Genomic DNA, 16055 nt, shown 5'->3' with positions numbered 1-16055 from the left:
GATCATCTCTGCACAGCAAAAAGAATAAAGCCCTTTTCACCTATCCCTAATTACTGTTTGCTTTTTAAAATGCCACAGAATTACTTAGCTTAAGAATAATGGTTTATGTAGTTTGACTCTAGTTAAGAATCCAGAGCATCTGATTTGGAAAAATTATACTTACCTTAGTGGATATAAGCTCTGTTTGCAAATATTCGTTGTGTGCTGAATGAGAGATTGGAATTGCATAAACATTAGGTGGGGGCTGGTTGGTCATATTTGCTTATTTTAATTTGAAAATACAAATTTGTTTTGAAACCAAACCTGTCTTTCTTGCCTACATTTCAGTCAGAACTAAGACATGGTCCGTTTTACTATATGAAGCAGCCACTCACCACAGACCCTGTTGATGTTGTACCGCAGGATGGACGGAATGATTTCTATTGCTGGGTTTGTCATCGGGAAGGCCAAGTCCTCTGCTGTGAACTCTGCCCTCGGGTTTATCACGCTAAGTGTCTGAAACTGACAGCGGAGCCAGAGGGGGATTGGTTTTGCCCAGAATGTGAGGTATGAGGCCCATGTTTGTTTCCCTGCTCCTAATTTCTCACTTTCTAGAACTCTTTCCATTGAGTTTGACTGCATAGTCATATCTGCAAAAGGTAGAAAGAGGATTGATGTAAATAGTAATACAAAAAAGGCCTTTACCATATTTAGCAGTTTTATGTTTTGATATGATGTTTTTTTATTCATGATTTACAGGTAGTCCTCGACTTATGACCATTCATTCAGTGACCATTCGAAGTTACGACGGCGCTGAACGAAGGGACTTACGACTGGCATCTGAGGTTACGGCTGTTGCAGGGCCCCATGATCAAAATTGGGGCACTTGGCAGCCCGCCCACACTTATGACCACAGGGGCGCTTCAACTCCCTCCATCCATCTATCTTCCCCCCCATCTCTGCCCTTCTGGGTGCCCTACACAGTGATATTCCTTGGCAGCAGCACTGGGGCTAAATTAGAGGCCTGGGGCCTTCAACAGTCTCAGCCGGCTGCCACCACCCCCAGGCATGTACTTCAGTCCCAGCGTAGCAGGCACCACTGCTGAGGAGTGTTGCCTCAAGCCATGGCCAGCACCACAGTGCAAAGCCCTGGCCACCCCACCACCCTGTGCTCTGCAGGCCCTGCCATGCCCAGGTGACCTTCATGGTTTTCCTCCCACTGCTGATGAGACATGCCCAACTTGCCTTGTGCAAGGCAGCTGCTGGCCACACCAGTCCTTTTTCCCGAGGCCTCTTGCGCCATTCTCCAAATTGCCCACCCCTTTCCCACACTGCTTCAGAAAACCTTTGGAAAGATTCTGAGGTCTTCCAAGGCTTTGCAAGAATGGAGCACGCCTGCTGTTCTCCAAGTTGCATACCCCATTCTCATGGGTGGGGGGAGTTGAAGTGAAGGTGAGCACAGCAGAGCAGGAGAAGCACAAGGTACTTGCTTAACAATAGCGCTGTCCTGTCCTAACTAGCACAACTGGGACTACTGGAACTGCCGTCACTAAGTGATGAGGTCACATGATTTCGCCCAATGACCATATTGCTTAGCAACGGAAGCTCCAGTCCCAGTTGTGGTTGTAAGTCAAGAACTACCTGTATATTGTATGCTCATTGGGTTTGCTTTGTCAAATACCATGGGAAAGGGCAGGATGTGAATGAGAAAGTAGGGGTATTAAGATTAATACCTATCATGATAAAAAGTTTTTCTGTGGCATCTTCCTAATTTTATTTTGAAACTGTTTGACTAATGATGTGGAAAAGACCTATTGAATGTTACTTTTCCTAGTTAGGAATAACTAGTCCTAACTATTCATTTTGTGTATTAAGTAGTCATTGAACAGTGTGAAAACATTTCAGAAGAAAGCTGTTTCCAGAATATTTAAAATACCATAATTCAACTTTAAGTCATTGTGTCTGTAAGAATATTTGTATAAGGAATGTGAGCAGAGAATAACATAATTGATTTTCTCAAAACATGCTAGATATGACTAATGTTGGCCTCATACACAAACTGTTAATTGTTACCGCTATTCTTAAAAAGAGATATTTAAGGAGTCATTTTAGAAAAAATATATTTATTGCTCCTTACATTTATAGGCTGTTTGAGCTTATATGCTTTGGGGCCTGAGTCAAAGGATGATGTTACCATTCAAGCACTTTCTTTTTCTATATGTTAGCAAGTATGCCTTTTACCTTAAATACTGTTTTGCACAATCTTCTTCTTATCAAAGACAGTGAAGAATTCTAGGCCTTGGACAGGTTCTAGAAAGAAAGCTAGATTGGGACAATAGATTGATTAAATCTGGACTTGATCACTCTTAGAATATTCATTGAAATTGGTGAGATTTAAGGAGGTGGTAGTTCCACTGATTTCAACATAATCAAATCTGGATTCGGGCTATGGATTTCAGTTTATATAATCCATTGCCATATAGGGCCTTTAAAATCAATCAGGAAAATAATGAGGTGAAAGTGAGGTCTTCTTCCAGTCAAGCTAGACTTGTGATGATCTCATGGACTCATCGATGTTGGCAACAGTGCACAAATAGTTCACTACTGCTTGATTTCCCAGTCTGTTTTACAGCTGTAAGTTTTCCTGGTAGTCTCCCATCCAAATACTAACTAGATACGACCCTGTTTAGCTTTTTGAGATTGGCCAGATACAGCCATGTAACTGGACAAAACATCTACTTTTCCTTCCTGGCAAAATAGCGCAGGAATCTACTGTATTTTAGAATGCTTTCGGGAATCTAGCATATTTTCATGAACATGGATATCTGCTGTATCCATAACTCCACTTAATGTAAAATATGTTTCAGTTTTTGTTTTTGCATGTTAAAATATTCTACATGTCTCATGCTAGTGAATTATTACTAAGAATTTTCAGTATTTTTGATTTTTATTTTTAGAAAATTACTGTAGCAGAATGCATAGAAACACAAAGTAAAGCTATGACAATGCTCACTATTGAACAGCTATCCTACTTGCTCAAGTTTGCACTACAAAAAATGAAACAGCCAGGGGTAAGAAGAATATGTGTTGATACTTGACTCTATTGTATATTACTGCTTGCTTAAAAATAAATTGTCTTTAGATTTCTAATTATATGTAATTATGTGCTTTAATTTTATATTATACAATATCTGATATGGGCAGACTACAGTGTTGTTAGATCTGCTGCATGTTTGACAACTTTTTAATAAAATCACATGGTTATGGGCCTGGAAAAGACTCCAAATCTGAATATGTTATAGTTGCATTCATCTTTATAACACATATATGAACATGTGGAAACTATAAGTAGTCCTTGCTTAACAACCACAATTGGGACTGGCAACATGGTCTGCAATGGACTTATAACCTCACTTCACCCACGGTTGTTAAGCGAGAGATCACGTGACCATGACTTGCAATTTTACTGTTGGCTTCTGCTTGTCTGTAGCAGACTGAAGTATGCAAATGGTGATCATGTGACTGTGGAACACTGCAGTAGTCAAAAGTGCGAGGACTGGTCTTAAAGTAACTTTTTCAGTGCCATTGTAACTTTGAATGGTTGCTAAATATGGCAGTTTTTAAGTAAGGACTACCTGTACAGTATGTTCTCACTTGGCCATGAATTGGAACTAGTGAATGCTCAGTGATGATAATGTATGAAGTCTTGTTTTTCAAATTCTTATATGTATGCGTTCGAGTCATTTTTTGACTCCTGGCAACTGCCTGGACAAATCCCTGCAGTTTTCTTGGCAAGATTTTCAGAAGTGGTTTGCCATTGCCTGCTTCCTGGGGCTGAGAGAGAATGACTGGCTGAAGGTCACCCAGCTGGCTTCGTGCCAGAGGCGGGTCTAGAACTCACAGTCTCCTGGTTTCTAGCTTGATGCCTTAACCACTACACCCAACTGGCTCTCTGATGGATAATGTATGAAGTCTGGTTTTTCAAGTTTTTAGCTGACTAAACTTAAACAAATGATTCTTGATCAACTCGATTGATTAGCTAGATTGCAAACATTTTCACATAATTAAAAATGATAATCATATTTGTTTTTCATTATATAGGTAGTCCTCGACTTACAGATATTTGTTCAGCAACCGTTTGAAGTTACAGCGGTGCTGAACGAAGGGACTTAACGACCAGACCCTGAAGTTACACCATTGCAGTGCCCCTGCAGTCACATGATCAGAATTTGGGCACTTGGCAGTCCACCTGCACTTATGACTGCAGGGGCATTTCAGCTTCCCCCACCCACCAGTCTACCACCGATCTATGCCCTTTGGGCCCCCTGCACTCTGCGGCCCCTGCCACCTTAGCTGACCTTCACCACAGTCTTGCTCCCACTGCTGACCAAGCATGTCCGGCCTGGCCCTTTGCGAGGCAGCTGCTGGCCACACAAGGCTTTCTTCCCCAGGTCATGCACGGTGGTTTCCTTGCAAGACCTGGGGAAGATGGCCTCACGTGGCCAGCAGCTGCCTCATGAAGGGCCAGGACAGGCATGCCTCAGCAGGAGCAAGAAGATAGCAAAGGTCACCTAGGGTGGTAGGGATCTCAGAGTGCAGGGCAGTGAGGGTGGCTGGGGTGGGGCTTCCTGGGGTGGCTGCTTTGTGCCGTGCTGCTGGGTGGTTTGCTTTGCACTGCACTGCTGGGGCTTCCTAGGGCGGCTACTGTGCACTGTGCTGCCAGGAAACTGCTTTGCACTACGCTCCCGGGTGGCTGCTTTGCACTGCACTGCTGGGGCTTCCCAGGATGCGGCAGCTTTGTACCATGCTGTTGGGGCTTCCCGGGATGCTGAGGTTTTGCGCTGTGCTGTTGGGACAGGCTGGGGCGGCTGAGGCTTCCAGGGGGCGGCTGCGGCTTTGTGCTGCAGCTCAGGGAATTCTTGCAGCCCCATAGCCATGGCACAAGAAGCCCGTGCGGTTCTGGGACTGCTTGCTGCCCTGCAAGGCAGCGTGCCAGGCAGCCAAAAGGGCAGAGATGAGGGGAATAGGCAGAGGAGGAAGCTGGGGGAGATTGAAGGGGAGGCAGTCCCTTGGAACAACTGAGGCTCGGGGCTGGGAGGGACCAAGCCCGGAATGGCTTGGATTGGGGTGGGTCCTCGGCTAACAACTGGTGAAATTCGCTTAACACCAACAAGGAATGCTGGGATTGCCATTGCTAAGCGATGCAGTCATGTGACTTCGCGCTTTACAACTACATCGCTTAGCAATGGGAATTCTGGTCCCAATTGTGGTCATAAGTCGAGGAAGTAGGTATTCCAGTTTCTTTATGAGGTAATATTTTCCACTGGGTGCAAAAAGTTTTTACAACAACTTATATAAATACTTCTAAAAAATTACCCTGGTTTTGACTAATTTTATTTATTATATTGTAACCTTAATTTTTATTGAAACAGACAGAGCCATTTCAAAAGCCAGTTTCACTGGATCAGCATCCAGATTATGCAGAATACATCTTTCATCCAATGGACCTTTGTACGTTAGAAAAGGTTGGTTGAAAAGGAAAGAGATAGTTTAGCTATATTAGATCATTGTAACTGTATTTTTTTTTTCAATTTCTCTCTCACACAAACACCCTAACCTATGCACCACTCTCTAAAATCACTGCAGTCTTTGTTAATGTGATAAATAAGGGCCCTCTTTCAACTTCATGAAATTCATTAAGAAATTCATTAAGTGAAAATTTTGGGCTTAGTTCTCATAAAAACATGGAGTTGGAAGGGAGCTTATAGGTCCTTTAATCCAACCCCCTGCTCTCTGCAGGTTCTATTAGAGCATCTCTGGCTAATGACCATCCAGCCTCTGTTGAAGACCTCCAGCAAAGGAGAACTCACCACTTCTGTAGCAGTTTGTTCCACTGGCTGACAGATGGTATAGGCAAGAAGATCCTATTGACATCTAGCCTGAATCTCTTTTTTTATTTTAACCCATTGGTTTTGGTCCTGCCCTCTCAGGGAATAGAGAACGTCTACTTCTTGTTTTATGTTACAACCTTCATATATTAGAAGACTTGTCATGTGTCCCCACAGTTGTCTCTTCTGCAGGATAAACATTCCCAGAACCTTAACTGTTTCTCATAGGGTTGGTTAGTTTCAGAGAGCATTCTGCTTTTACTTCCTTTTTGAGTTTTGGAAATAAGTGCATGCAGAGTTTCTGAGAGAGTGGGAGAGAGTGAGTGAGAGGTTATTTCTCTAATTTAATTTAACTGTTAAGGGCATTCAAATGTCTATTTTGTAGAATCAGTTTTGAGACTGGCTTCCTATGAAGAAAATTTTATTTTAAATGGCATAATTTGAAAAGAAAGTAACTGTGATTCTGTTTTTTTCCCCCCAAATGTATTATGGTGCTCTGTCCCATAGCACAAAGTCCATTTTCATATTTAAAAAAAAAATGACCGTAACAAAATTTCTGTAATTTGGTCAAACTTCTGTAATTATATTTAATAAGTTGTAATTATATGTCATCAATGTTGGTGTCCAAAATAGCACCTAATTGATTGTATTCAGGTTTATAATATCTAACATCCTTTTGATAACTCATTTCTGAATGTAATGTCTACTCCCAGTTGATGATTATTCAATTTCAATCTTTCCATTCATTTATTTGGAATAAAATGAAAGTATTAAGAAAATACGATTATAGTAGACAGCTGCTGGATTTAGATATTATTTCTGCATTTTAATACAATTTTTATATTATCCTTTTCAGAATGTTAAAAAGAAGATGTATGGTTGCACTGAAGCCTTTCTGGCTGATGCCAAATGGATTTTGCACAATTGCATTATTTACAATGGGGGTAAGTATATGCGCATTTCCTTGAAGATACAGGTCCTCGCTTAACTACCACCATTGGGTCCAGTAACTCCATCGCTAAGCAATGCAGTCGTTAAGTGAGACATGTCACCATGATGGACTTGCGACCTGCCGCGGTCGTTAAGCAAGATATCACATGGCCACAATTTGCAATTTTACTGCCAGCTTCTCCATTAACTGTGTCGGAAGCTGGCTGTGAAGTGCACAAATGGTGATCACAATTGTGGGGACACTGCAACAGTCGTAAGTGTGAGGACCAATTGTAAAGTTACTTTTTCAGCACCATTGTAACTTTGAGCAGTCATTAAATAGGACAGTCAGTAAGCGAAGATTACCTGTAATATGTGTACAATAAATTGATTTTGGATCAAAGTAAATGGCCCAAAGCTTTCAAGGTAGGAAGAACACAAGCATTTTCAAAAAATTTGTGGTCTCCAAGATTCTCCCTTTACCAGTGATGAAAGCCTTTTATTGCATCACAAAGTCTTCTATCAATAGAAGGAAACAAGTTGAATACAGCCCTAAGTGACTCAGAGGATTAAATTTATTCCTTTCCCTTCTCTCTTCCAATTTAAGAATCTCTTAGATAAAATGGGATGGTAAATACATACTTCTAATGTTATCTTTAGCTGAAATTTAGCTGAAATTCTATAAAGCATTTGATACGTTTTATATTGAGATTGTGTGTGTGTATGTGATGTATATCACAGTTGTAAATCTAAATGATATTAATTTATGATATAAAATGATATTATAAAATATTAATTTAGATATTAATATCTAAATGATATTAAAACCAGGTCTGATACACCTATCAGATAATATGTTCATATGTCTTATTAAAGTTGGGTTGAAAATGTGCATTTGAAGTGATTTCTCTGGGAATGCTGCAAGGTAACACTAAAGAGAACATCACCTAATAATTATACATTCAGTAGAGAATGAATACTTTTGAAATGTTGTAACTCTATTACACCTGGGTTTATGAACGAAAACCTTATTTTTATGACCTGCTATTTGTACTGGCAGGTTTCAAGATTTGTATTTAATTAATTTCCCCTTTTAAAACATGCACATCCATCAAACAGTAAACACTTGCATTTTAGACTCATAATACAAATAATAAGCATCTTGTGTAACAGAGATTTAATTAGACATCTCTACTTATCTGTTTCCTCAGGAAATCACAAATTGACACAAACAGCAAAAGTCATAATTAAAATCTGTGAGCATGAGGTATGTATTTCCAAGTTACCATTTATTCTTATTATACCAATGTAACCAATTAATTTTAAGTAATACCAGGAAAACTTTGCAATAGTTTATGATTTCATTACATAAAATGAAGTAGAATTTCAACATTTCCTGCATTGAAAAATCTGTATTCCAGGTTTTAGACTGCAATTCTCTACTCATTTATCTAAAAGAATAAAGTCAGTGTTTACTTCTGCATAGACATATATGGTATTCTTGTGCACGTTAGGCATATAGACCAGCTTTCTTTTATTGGGTATAATAGGTTGTGTATTTGTTTAGTTTTACAGAGCTGGTATATGTATATCTTGATGGAAAAGAAGTACAGTATATATTTTTTAACTTTGGCTTTTAAAACAGATTAAATACTGTGAATATTTTTTAAATTATTCAATAGGACCATGCAAGACCTTTGAAAGAGACTCTTTGGGATAGACAAGAATACATATAAAGCACTTTTCAAATTATCAAGATAATCAAATCTTTTTCCAAGCTCATGCAGCAACTTCTCAAGCTGTTCCTTCCTTGGTTCTTCATGCAGAGTTTCTGAAATAGTTGAGTAAACCTGAAAGCAACCAAGACAGCCTGGGAAAAGCCGTGGCTTTATTAAAAGTCATCATCTTTTGGAAGATTTGCATGGCTCTTAAACAGCTAGGAGAAACAATTCAGAAGCCAGAAGAAATGGCTGCCTCTCACTGAGAATTCAGAGAGAGAAAGAGAGCACGTGCACATGCGTGTGCCAAAAATTTCCAGTTTTTCAGCAAAGGCAGTACAAGCTGTATTCTCACTGTGATTTCCAATCTGCTGGAATGTCTGCTACTAAAGAGAATGGCTAAATAATTATTTGCGAATTAATTGAAATAATAAATATCAAATTATAAACAATTTCAGATTATATAAATCAGACTATAGATTATTTTCAGTAATAATTTGGTCATTGTACAACATTGCTCAAATATATTAAGTTTATAAAGAATCAGTTTGAAAAAAATGTGAGCCTAGTTTTTGGCATTGCCGAGTTGAAACCACCTCTGAAAGAATTTAGTAAGAGAATGGGCTATGTCCAACATTGTGCAGTGATTCTTCTACTTGTGTATTGGAAATCTGCAGCTTGCTTCCTTCTGCACTCCTCTAAAATCTTCGCAAGATAGTTGTTTAAGAATTCTAAACAGATATGGTTCCATTAACAGGTAGAGACAAATTGTATGTCACACACCAACATAAAAATTCTGAGGATCTTTTAAAAACTCAACATACCAACATCCTATAAATTTATTGCTTAAATTAAGATTTTTTTTAAAAAAATGTTGCCATCAAGCACAATATTTTCACACCTTTTCTTTCCAGTTATTTATATATGGTCAATGCTTATAGTAAAAGCCTGATGTTGATTCATGTGAAGCAAGAATAATTAGTATGTATAAGTTCCTGAATGCACACACTGACAAAATAATTATTTGCAATAGAAAATTATAAACGACTGCCATGTTACTCTTGATTACAGGATAGAATAATATTGTAAATGCATTTAATCTCATGCTCCGACTCCTGCAATAGTTCATTTTTGTTTTTACAGATGAATGAAATTGAAGTATGTCCAGAATGTTATTTAGCTGCTTGCCAAAAAAGAGAAAATTGGTTTTGTGAGCCTTGTGTAAGTAAAAAAAAAAAAAGGGGGGGGAGCGTTAAATACATATATAGAAGCACAGTGGATTTCATTTTTATGCATACTGTTTTAAATGATAATTCTTCTGTTTATGCTCAAAACCTCTACACTGCCACTACATTTGATACTTAATTATAGACATTTAATAGCTAGTCTTTTCTTCTTTCTAGTGCCTCTGATGGAAAATTCAAGCAATCTAGATTTAGTTAATATTCCCAAATCTTAAAATCAGTTGACACTACTATTCAGGTTTATATGTAACAGCTTAATAATGTTAGAAAAGAACAAATGGTCACTTTTAATTGTCAGTGTGCATATACTTTAATGGGTAGGGCAAACTTAAGCTAAGTTGTTGTTACATAAATAGAAGCACACTTCAACTCTGAGGCAAAGTCTCTCTAGGAACTTGGATTCCTGTGTTCTTCCATTGTCTTATCCTTGCTTTGTCGCCTGTAGTGAAATGATATCAAACTTTTGAAGCATTCAAATAAGAAATTTTGGAAATCTACTAAGAAGCAGATTTTTAAACATAAATCTCAGAAGCCGTTACTTTTTTCTGTGCAGCGTCACATTTTATTGTGCAATGTTTTTAGCCTGTCTGGATTTCTCATGTTTTGATGAATGTAATGGATTTTTTTTTTAAATGCAGTCATCATTTGGGAATCTCCTCCTAGATGCATATATGCCCACATTTTAAGTAGCAGCATAGCAGTAGCAGATGTTTTATTTATTTTGTGCTTATAACTAAGCACAGTACAGACATGGAATTAAAAAAATGAAACAATACATTTCAGTTAATAATCATATCATAATATAAAATAAGCCTTTAAACTAAAAAAATCTATAACATATAATAATAAACTCTATGCATTTAAAATAACAGGTAAGAATTTATTTAAAGCGTCTTGAAGTTAGAAATTGATAAGATTTACATATTAGAAGGCTGCTTGTAACTGGAATCTTCAGCTAGTGCAGATCACTATTTTTATTTTCTGGTAGGGTAGCTGTGAGTAAATTATATCTATATATGATGAGCTACACTGCATTCTATGATTTGCAAAATCCTAAAGTAACTTAGAGTCTACTTATACTCATGTGATCTATTCTCCATGGCAGAGGCCACTCTCGTGTTTTCTAACCATGCAGTTTGGATAACAGAGGGCTATATAGAGGCATTATTTGCACAGCCCAAATGTAAGCATTTTCCTGAAGTATTACAACACTGATATTCTGATTTTTTAAATATAATTATGGATATAATATGTTGAGGATGGATCTGTACAGTTTAATTTAAACTGATTTGATGTTTGAATTATTGTTTTGATCACTTTGAACAATCAGAATGAGACGTAGTTCAAAAAGTTCACTACCATACTAGTTACTATAGAGAGAACAGTGGTTTTAAAAGAAGACAAAAAATAGTTTTAATATGAAGGGAGAACTGTCAAGCTATACAGTAGCCTGGACACAGAATGACTTCCTTCATTTAGAGTTGTAAATTTGAGACATTTTTACAATCCCCATCATATAAATAACTATTGTCTTGTATGTCAGCAATTAGAAAATAATGCTTGGCTTAAAATAGTTTTCTCACTATGTGGTCACTATGCACTTTCCTCTAGAGCAATCCACACCCATTGGTTTGGGCTAAACTCAAGGGTTTCCCATTCTGGCCGGCTAAAGCACTGAGGGATAAAGATGGTCAAGTTGATGCTCGTTTCTTTGGTCAACATGACAGGTGGGAATTAATCAAAAGATGATGGAATAGTTCAAGTAACTACTTTTTGACGAATGATTAGGAGGCAGCTGCATTAGTTAAAATGTTAATATTCTGCAAATAGTGATTTTTATACAGAATGTAAGAAGCAAGTTTGGGGTAACTCATTTTAAAAAATCTAAAAAGATACCTAATTTTGTCCACTGAAGGGATACATCTAGCTAATTTTGGTAGCCAGTGTTTACACGTTACTAAACTTGAGAGAATAATGAATTATGAAATTCATTGTAGTTAGTAGTTAGGATTAGTAGAAGAAGGAACTTTTGTTGAGAAATGGTCATGGTGGACCATTAACTTGAGTGCTGTAGTGCTGTAGAAAGAAGGAATTTTCAGGGCTGGCTGTATAATTGCCCTAAACCTCTGTAAATCATGAGGGAAGGACTTATCCCACATCGTTTGGAAGATTTATATTTGTCCCAGTGACAGAAGAAGCCTCTTTGTTCACTGCTATCATTTCTGGGATGTATTATAGGATTTCCAAGTATTTCTGGTGTTCTTTACTTAACAGGAAACTTTATGTGTACACAGACCTCATAAGTTAGAATATTGACTTTCATTTTAGGAAGAAAGTAATTTTTTTCCTGGATTTTAAGGAGTATCCTCAAGCATGTAGGAATGTCTATATTTTGGGCAACCTTCTTTCACTTCCTGTTGGCCAACATGAAGCCACCAAATGTAACAGTAGAAGGAATTATTGATATATACTAATACTGTTTGGTTCACCAGCTTGGTCCTAATGAATCACCACATATGTAGAGTGTACTAAATGATAATGTAAGCATAATATTTATTTATTTTATTTATTTATTAAATTTGTATGCCATCCAACTTCCTTGTTGTATTGCAAAATGATTTACTGTACAACAAGAGAGTATCTGAAGTTGATTTTTATTTCTTTGTCATTGTATCGCATTCAGTTTAAGAAATTTGAATTGCTGTATATAGTCTTCTTTTGAACATTACCTGGTACTTGCAAATTGGATGTTGAATTTTCTTAATCAGATTTTATAATTAATTGTTTTGAAAGTTCTATTTCTGGAACTATTAATTTTTGCAGTGGACTGATTAAATAGACCTTTCAATTTACAAATAGGTGCTAAATAAAGACTCCACCTGAAGCATGCATCAGACACCCTTTGAAATGAGTAAGAATTGCTTTCAACAATGTTTAGAATTCAAATAAAAATTAGGAGCCATTTATATGGTTTGTTTTACTGTCTTATTTGCAGGGCCTGGGTTCCAGTAAATAATTGCTACCTCATGTCTAAAGAAATTCCTTTTTCCGTGAAAAAGACTAAAAGCATATTCAACAGTGCAATGCAAGAGATGGAGGTTTATGTGGAGAACATTCGTAGAAAGTTTGGAGTATTTAATTATGCACCTTTCCGGACACCATATACTCCCAACAATCAATACCAAATGTTGTTAGACCCTTCAAATCCTGGGGCTGGAACTGCTAAGACTGATAAACAAGAGAAAATCAAACTTAACTTTGATATGACAGCATCACCCAAGATTTTAATGAGCAAACCTATGCTAAGTAGCAGTACTGGCCGAAGGATTTCCCTAACAGACATGCCACGTTCACCAATGAGTACAAATTCATCTGTACACACTGGATCTGATGTTGAACAGGATGGAGAGAAAAAAGCAACCTCCAGTCACTTTAGTGCAAGTGAAGAGTCCATGGACTTTATTGATAAAAGTACAGGTAAGGGGGCAGAAACAAAGATGCTACGTCAATTGGTGTAGTCAAGTTTTAACATCAAGGAGTACATGGAAATTCATAAAACTGGAAGGGAAGTGTGTTTAATACTTAAGTAGGATATGTCACTGGGCTCAGGTGCAGCACTATTCCTAAGCTTCTATCCAATGTTCTTGGGACCAATTATAAGACTAGGTTAGAGGCAGAAAGGTTGTCACCCACACTAATAACAGGGTAAACTCTGATAGGTCAGTCACTTGGGAAGAATTTAAATTATAAAGTAGGAAAGTGCCATGAGTAATTGAACAAAAGATATCACACTAGATGGGCTTCATGCAAAAGGAGGAGCATAGTAATGGATATTTGGATCAATAGGAACCAGTAGGTAGAAAAATATTTTGTAGTCTTCAGGGTTAATTGGACTCTGTACTCCCATTAATATTCTATGCACTCTTAACAATTTGTCAGCAAGGTGTCTGCTTAGCACCCTGCAGATTTATATCATATTACATCATTGTGGATCACACCCCTAATTTAAAAGAATTTAGTATTCCAAAATACAAATTATTTTCTGGTTGTTCTCAGCTGCTAAATTATAATGAAACAGAATCAGAGTTCAGAGAATACTGAATTGGTAAGAAATACAGAATAATAGGGACTAGATTTCAAAGTATTTCTTGCCGTTCTTTCAGGGTTTTTTGTATATCTTTCCTGATATATAGCTTTAACTACTTACCTTTCAGAAGCAAGGTTTGACTTAACAGTCAAGTGCAAAAATATTGCCAAAGAAGATAATATAGAACAAAATTAATTAAGTTCATTTATTGTTTCAGGGATATTTATGTCAGCAGCACTCCATTATACAATAAAATTCATATTACATTTGATGTTAATGTATTATTCATGAATGTCCTCTATATTTTTCATGGCAGAATTTAGTCTTAGGATTATTTTTCTCAATAGGTTTGTTTTTGGGGGGGCTAGGCTCCAACATATTTGTTTCACTTTCTGTTGAAAAAAATTCCCATTTAAAAATGTTGTGTAGGTTTTCTTATATGAGCATCTTTATATTTTTGGAAATTTGGGCCACAGGTAAATGAGATTGACCTTGAACGAACTCAGAATTTGCTTTCTCTTAAAATCGGTGCTTGCCAAATGTTAGCATTAAGCAGAATAGTCTGTAGCTACTATAAGCCATCTATAATTATTATAATCCATTTGGAAGGCTCAGCTATTCTAGGCCAAACATTATCCTTAACATACTAATCTGCACTGGTTTCCTTGGGTAAATGGCAATTTAAATAATATCTGAATGCCACCTAAATATTGATGTGCATCTGTTTATGATATAGAGCAAAGAAATAAATGTTGCTTCATTTGGATTCAATCTGGATATCTTTGAACTTGATATTTTTCTTAGAGAATTATTGTGGTTCTGTTATTTAGCAGTTCATTTATGGAAAGTACATTTTAAACATTTGAGAAGAATTTATTTTTATTTGATACACATGCTTGGTGTATAAAGATACTGTTTTAATGAGATTGAACAAAATAAATTGTGCCTTATTTGATTGAACAGTGACATTGATGTTCTAGATTGTACTTTAGTATGTTTGGGATATTCTTGTTACATTTATACATATACATACAAACTAGTCATAAAAATCTTAAGAGTATTGTACATCTCACCTGATTTTGAATTTCTGCTCTCATTTCATTTGTATTTCATTGATATTCTATGGAAAGAAAGGAAAATTATTAGAAATATATACTTATTTCTGAATACGTTATAAGGGCTTGTAGTGTATGTTCTCTCTCGGAAAAAAAAAAAAGATCAACAACTTCCTACAAACAGGATTTATTTTCTGTCTGTCATTTTATGCTCCATGGCTTTTGCTCATGAGCAGTTCTTATTAGTTTGTTCTTTCTCACCTGTTGCCCTCAGATAGATGATGATGATGATGATGATGATGATGATACAAACCTGATCATTCTCCTGATCTCTGTTGATACCTTTTTCCTTCTTTCATGTTGACCTTTATTTAGCTACAGTCCAGTTTGTTCTGACCACCTGAGGTTGCATTAAAAGAAGTGATGTGAAAAACAAAAGATTCATCATGGCACTACATATAAAGGCTAAACAGCATATTGAAATGTATTTTATAACATAAATATTAACCTAGGCTTCTCTTGCTTAGCTTGATTCCAAAAAAGACAGAATATGGTTTTTTTTGCCAGTCATTACATCTGAGTTGTCTTGGTTAATGAGTAATTAAGTGGCAGCATATAAATGTTCTTGGGTGATCCCCCAAAAGCTAAGCATGATCTGACCTTAGATGCCACTTGCATGAAAGACCATCAGGAAATGCTAGGACTATAGGCTAGATTAGAAGTTGAAAATAGCAGTGACAAACCACTTCTTGCTGCCAAAGAAACTACATAGGCATAGAGCAGCAATCATCAGGAACTAAGCTTGCCTCAAGGGAGTCTTTAACTATAACAAGCTCTAACCTGAAGAGAGGCTACATTTTGCTTTGAATTATTTTGAGAAGAATTAACCATGCTTTAATGATAAACACAATTTAAGAATCTAGTAGATACGAAATTTAGTACAAGAAATTAGAAATTTAAATAGGTAGGAAAAAAAGGAAGAATTCTAAAACTAAATATTCCTATCCTAAAATGAAAGAGTTGGCAAATTCATATTTCATAAAATTCTTCTAGTTAGTGATTTGTGTAAGTATTTTACCTATGTGCAGTTTCCACTGAATATTGGTTAAATGAATTTCATAAGGTGATAAGAGAGAGTGGTTTCTCACTACTTT

General features: G+C 36.8%; 1 protein-coding gene across 6 annotated transcripts in view; it reads left to right on the top strand.

The window, feature by feature from the left end:
- The window catches only part of ZMYND8 (zinc finger MYND-type containing 8), a 96621-nt gene that overhangs the window by 58197 nt on the left and 22369 nt on the right, over positions 1 to 16055 (top strand). For 5 of the 6 annotated variants that reach the window (XM_007425100.4, XM_007425102.4, XM_007425099.4 and 2 more), the window contains 8 exons: positions 328 to 546; positions 2937 to 3050; positions 5412 to 5504; positions 6724 to 6811; positions 8009 to 8064; positions 9659 to 9736; positions 11371 to 11486; positions 12755 to 13236. In XM_007425100.4, coding sequence (XP_007425162.1) covers positions 328 to 546; positions 2937 to 3050; positions 5412 to 5504; positions 6724 to 6811; positions 8009 to 8064; positions 9659 to 9736; positions 11371 to 11486; positions 12755 to 13236 — 1246 coding nt within the window. The remainder of the gene's footprint in view (positions 1 to 327; positions 547 to 2936; positions 3051 to 5411; positions 5505 to 6723; positions 6812 to 8008; positions 8065 to 9658; positions 9737 to 11370; positions 11487 to 12754; positions 13237 to 16055) is intronic. The other variant, XM_007425101.4, reaches the window with a different exon arrangement.

This window comes from Python bivittatus, unplaced genomic scaffold (genome assembly GCF_059951505.1).
Source record: "Python bivittatus isolate LINGU-HERP-01145 unplaced genomic scaffold, Pbiv_v1 ctg000700_np1212, whole genome shotgun sequence".
Taxonomy (NCBI): Eukaryota; Metazoa; Chordata; class Lepidosauria; order Squamata; family Pythonidae; genus Python; species Python bivittatus.
Note: the sequence above shows the minus strand (reverse complement) of the source record. Positions and strands in the feature narration are given on the sequence as shown.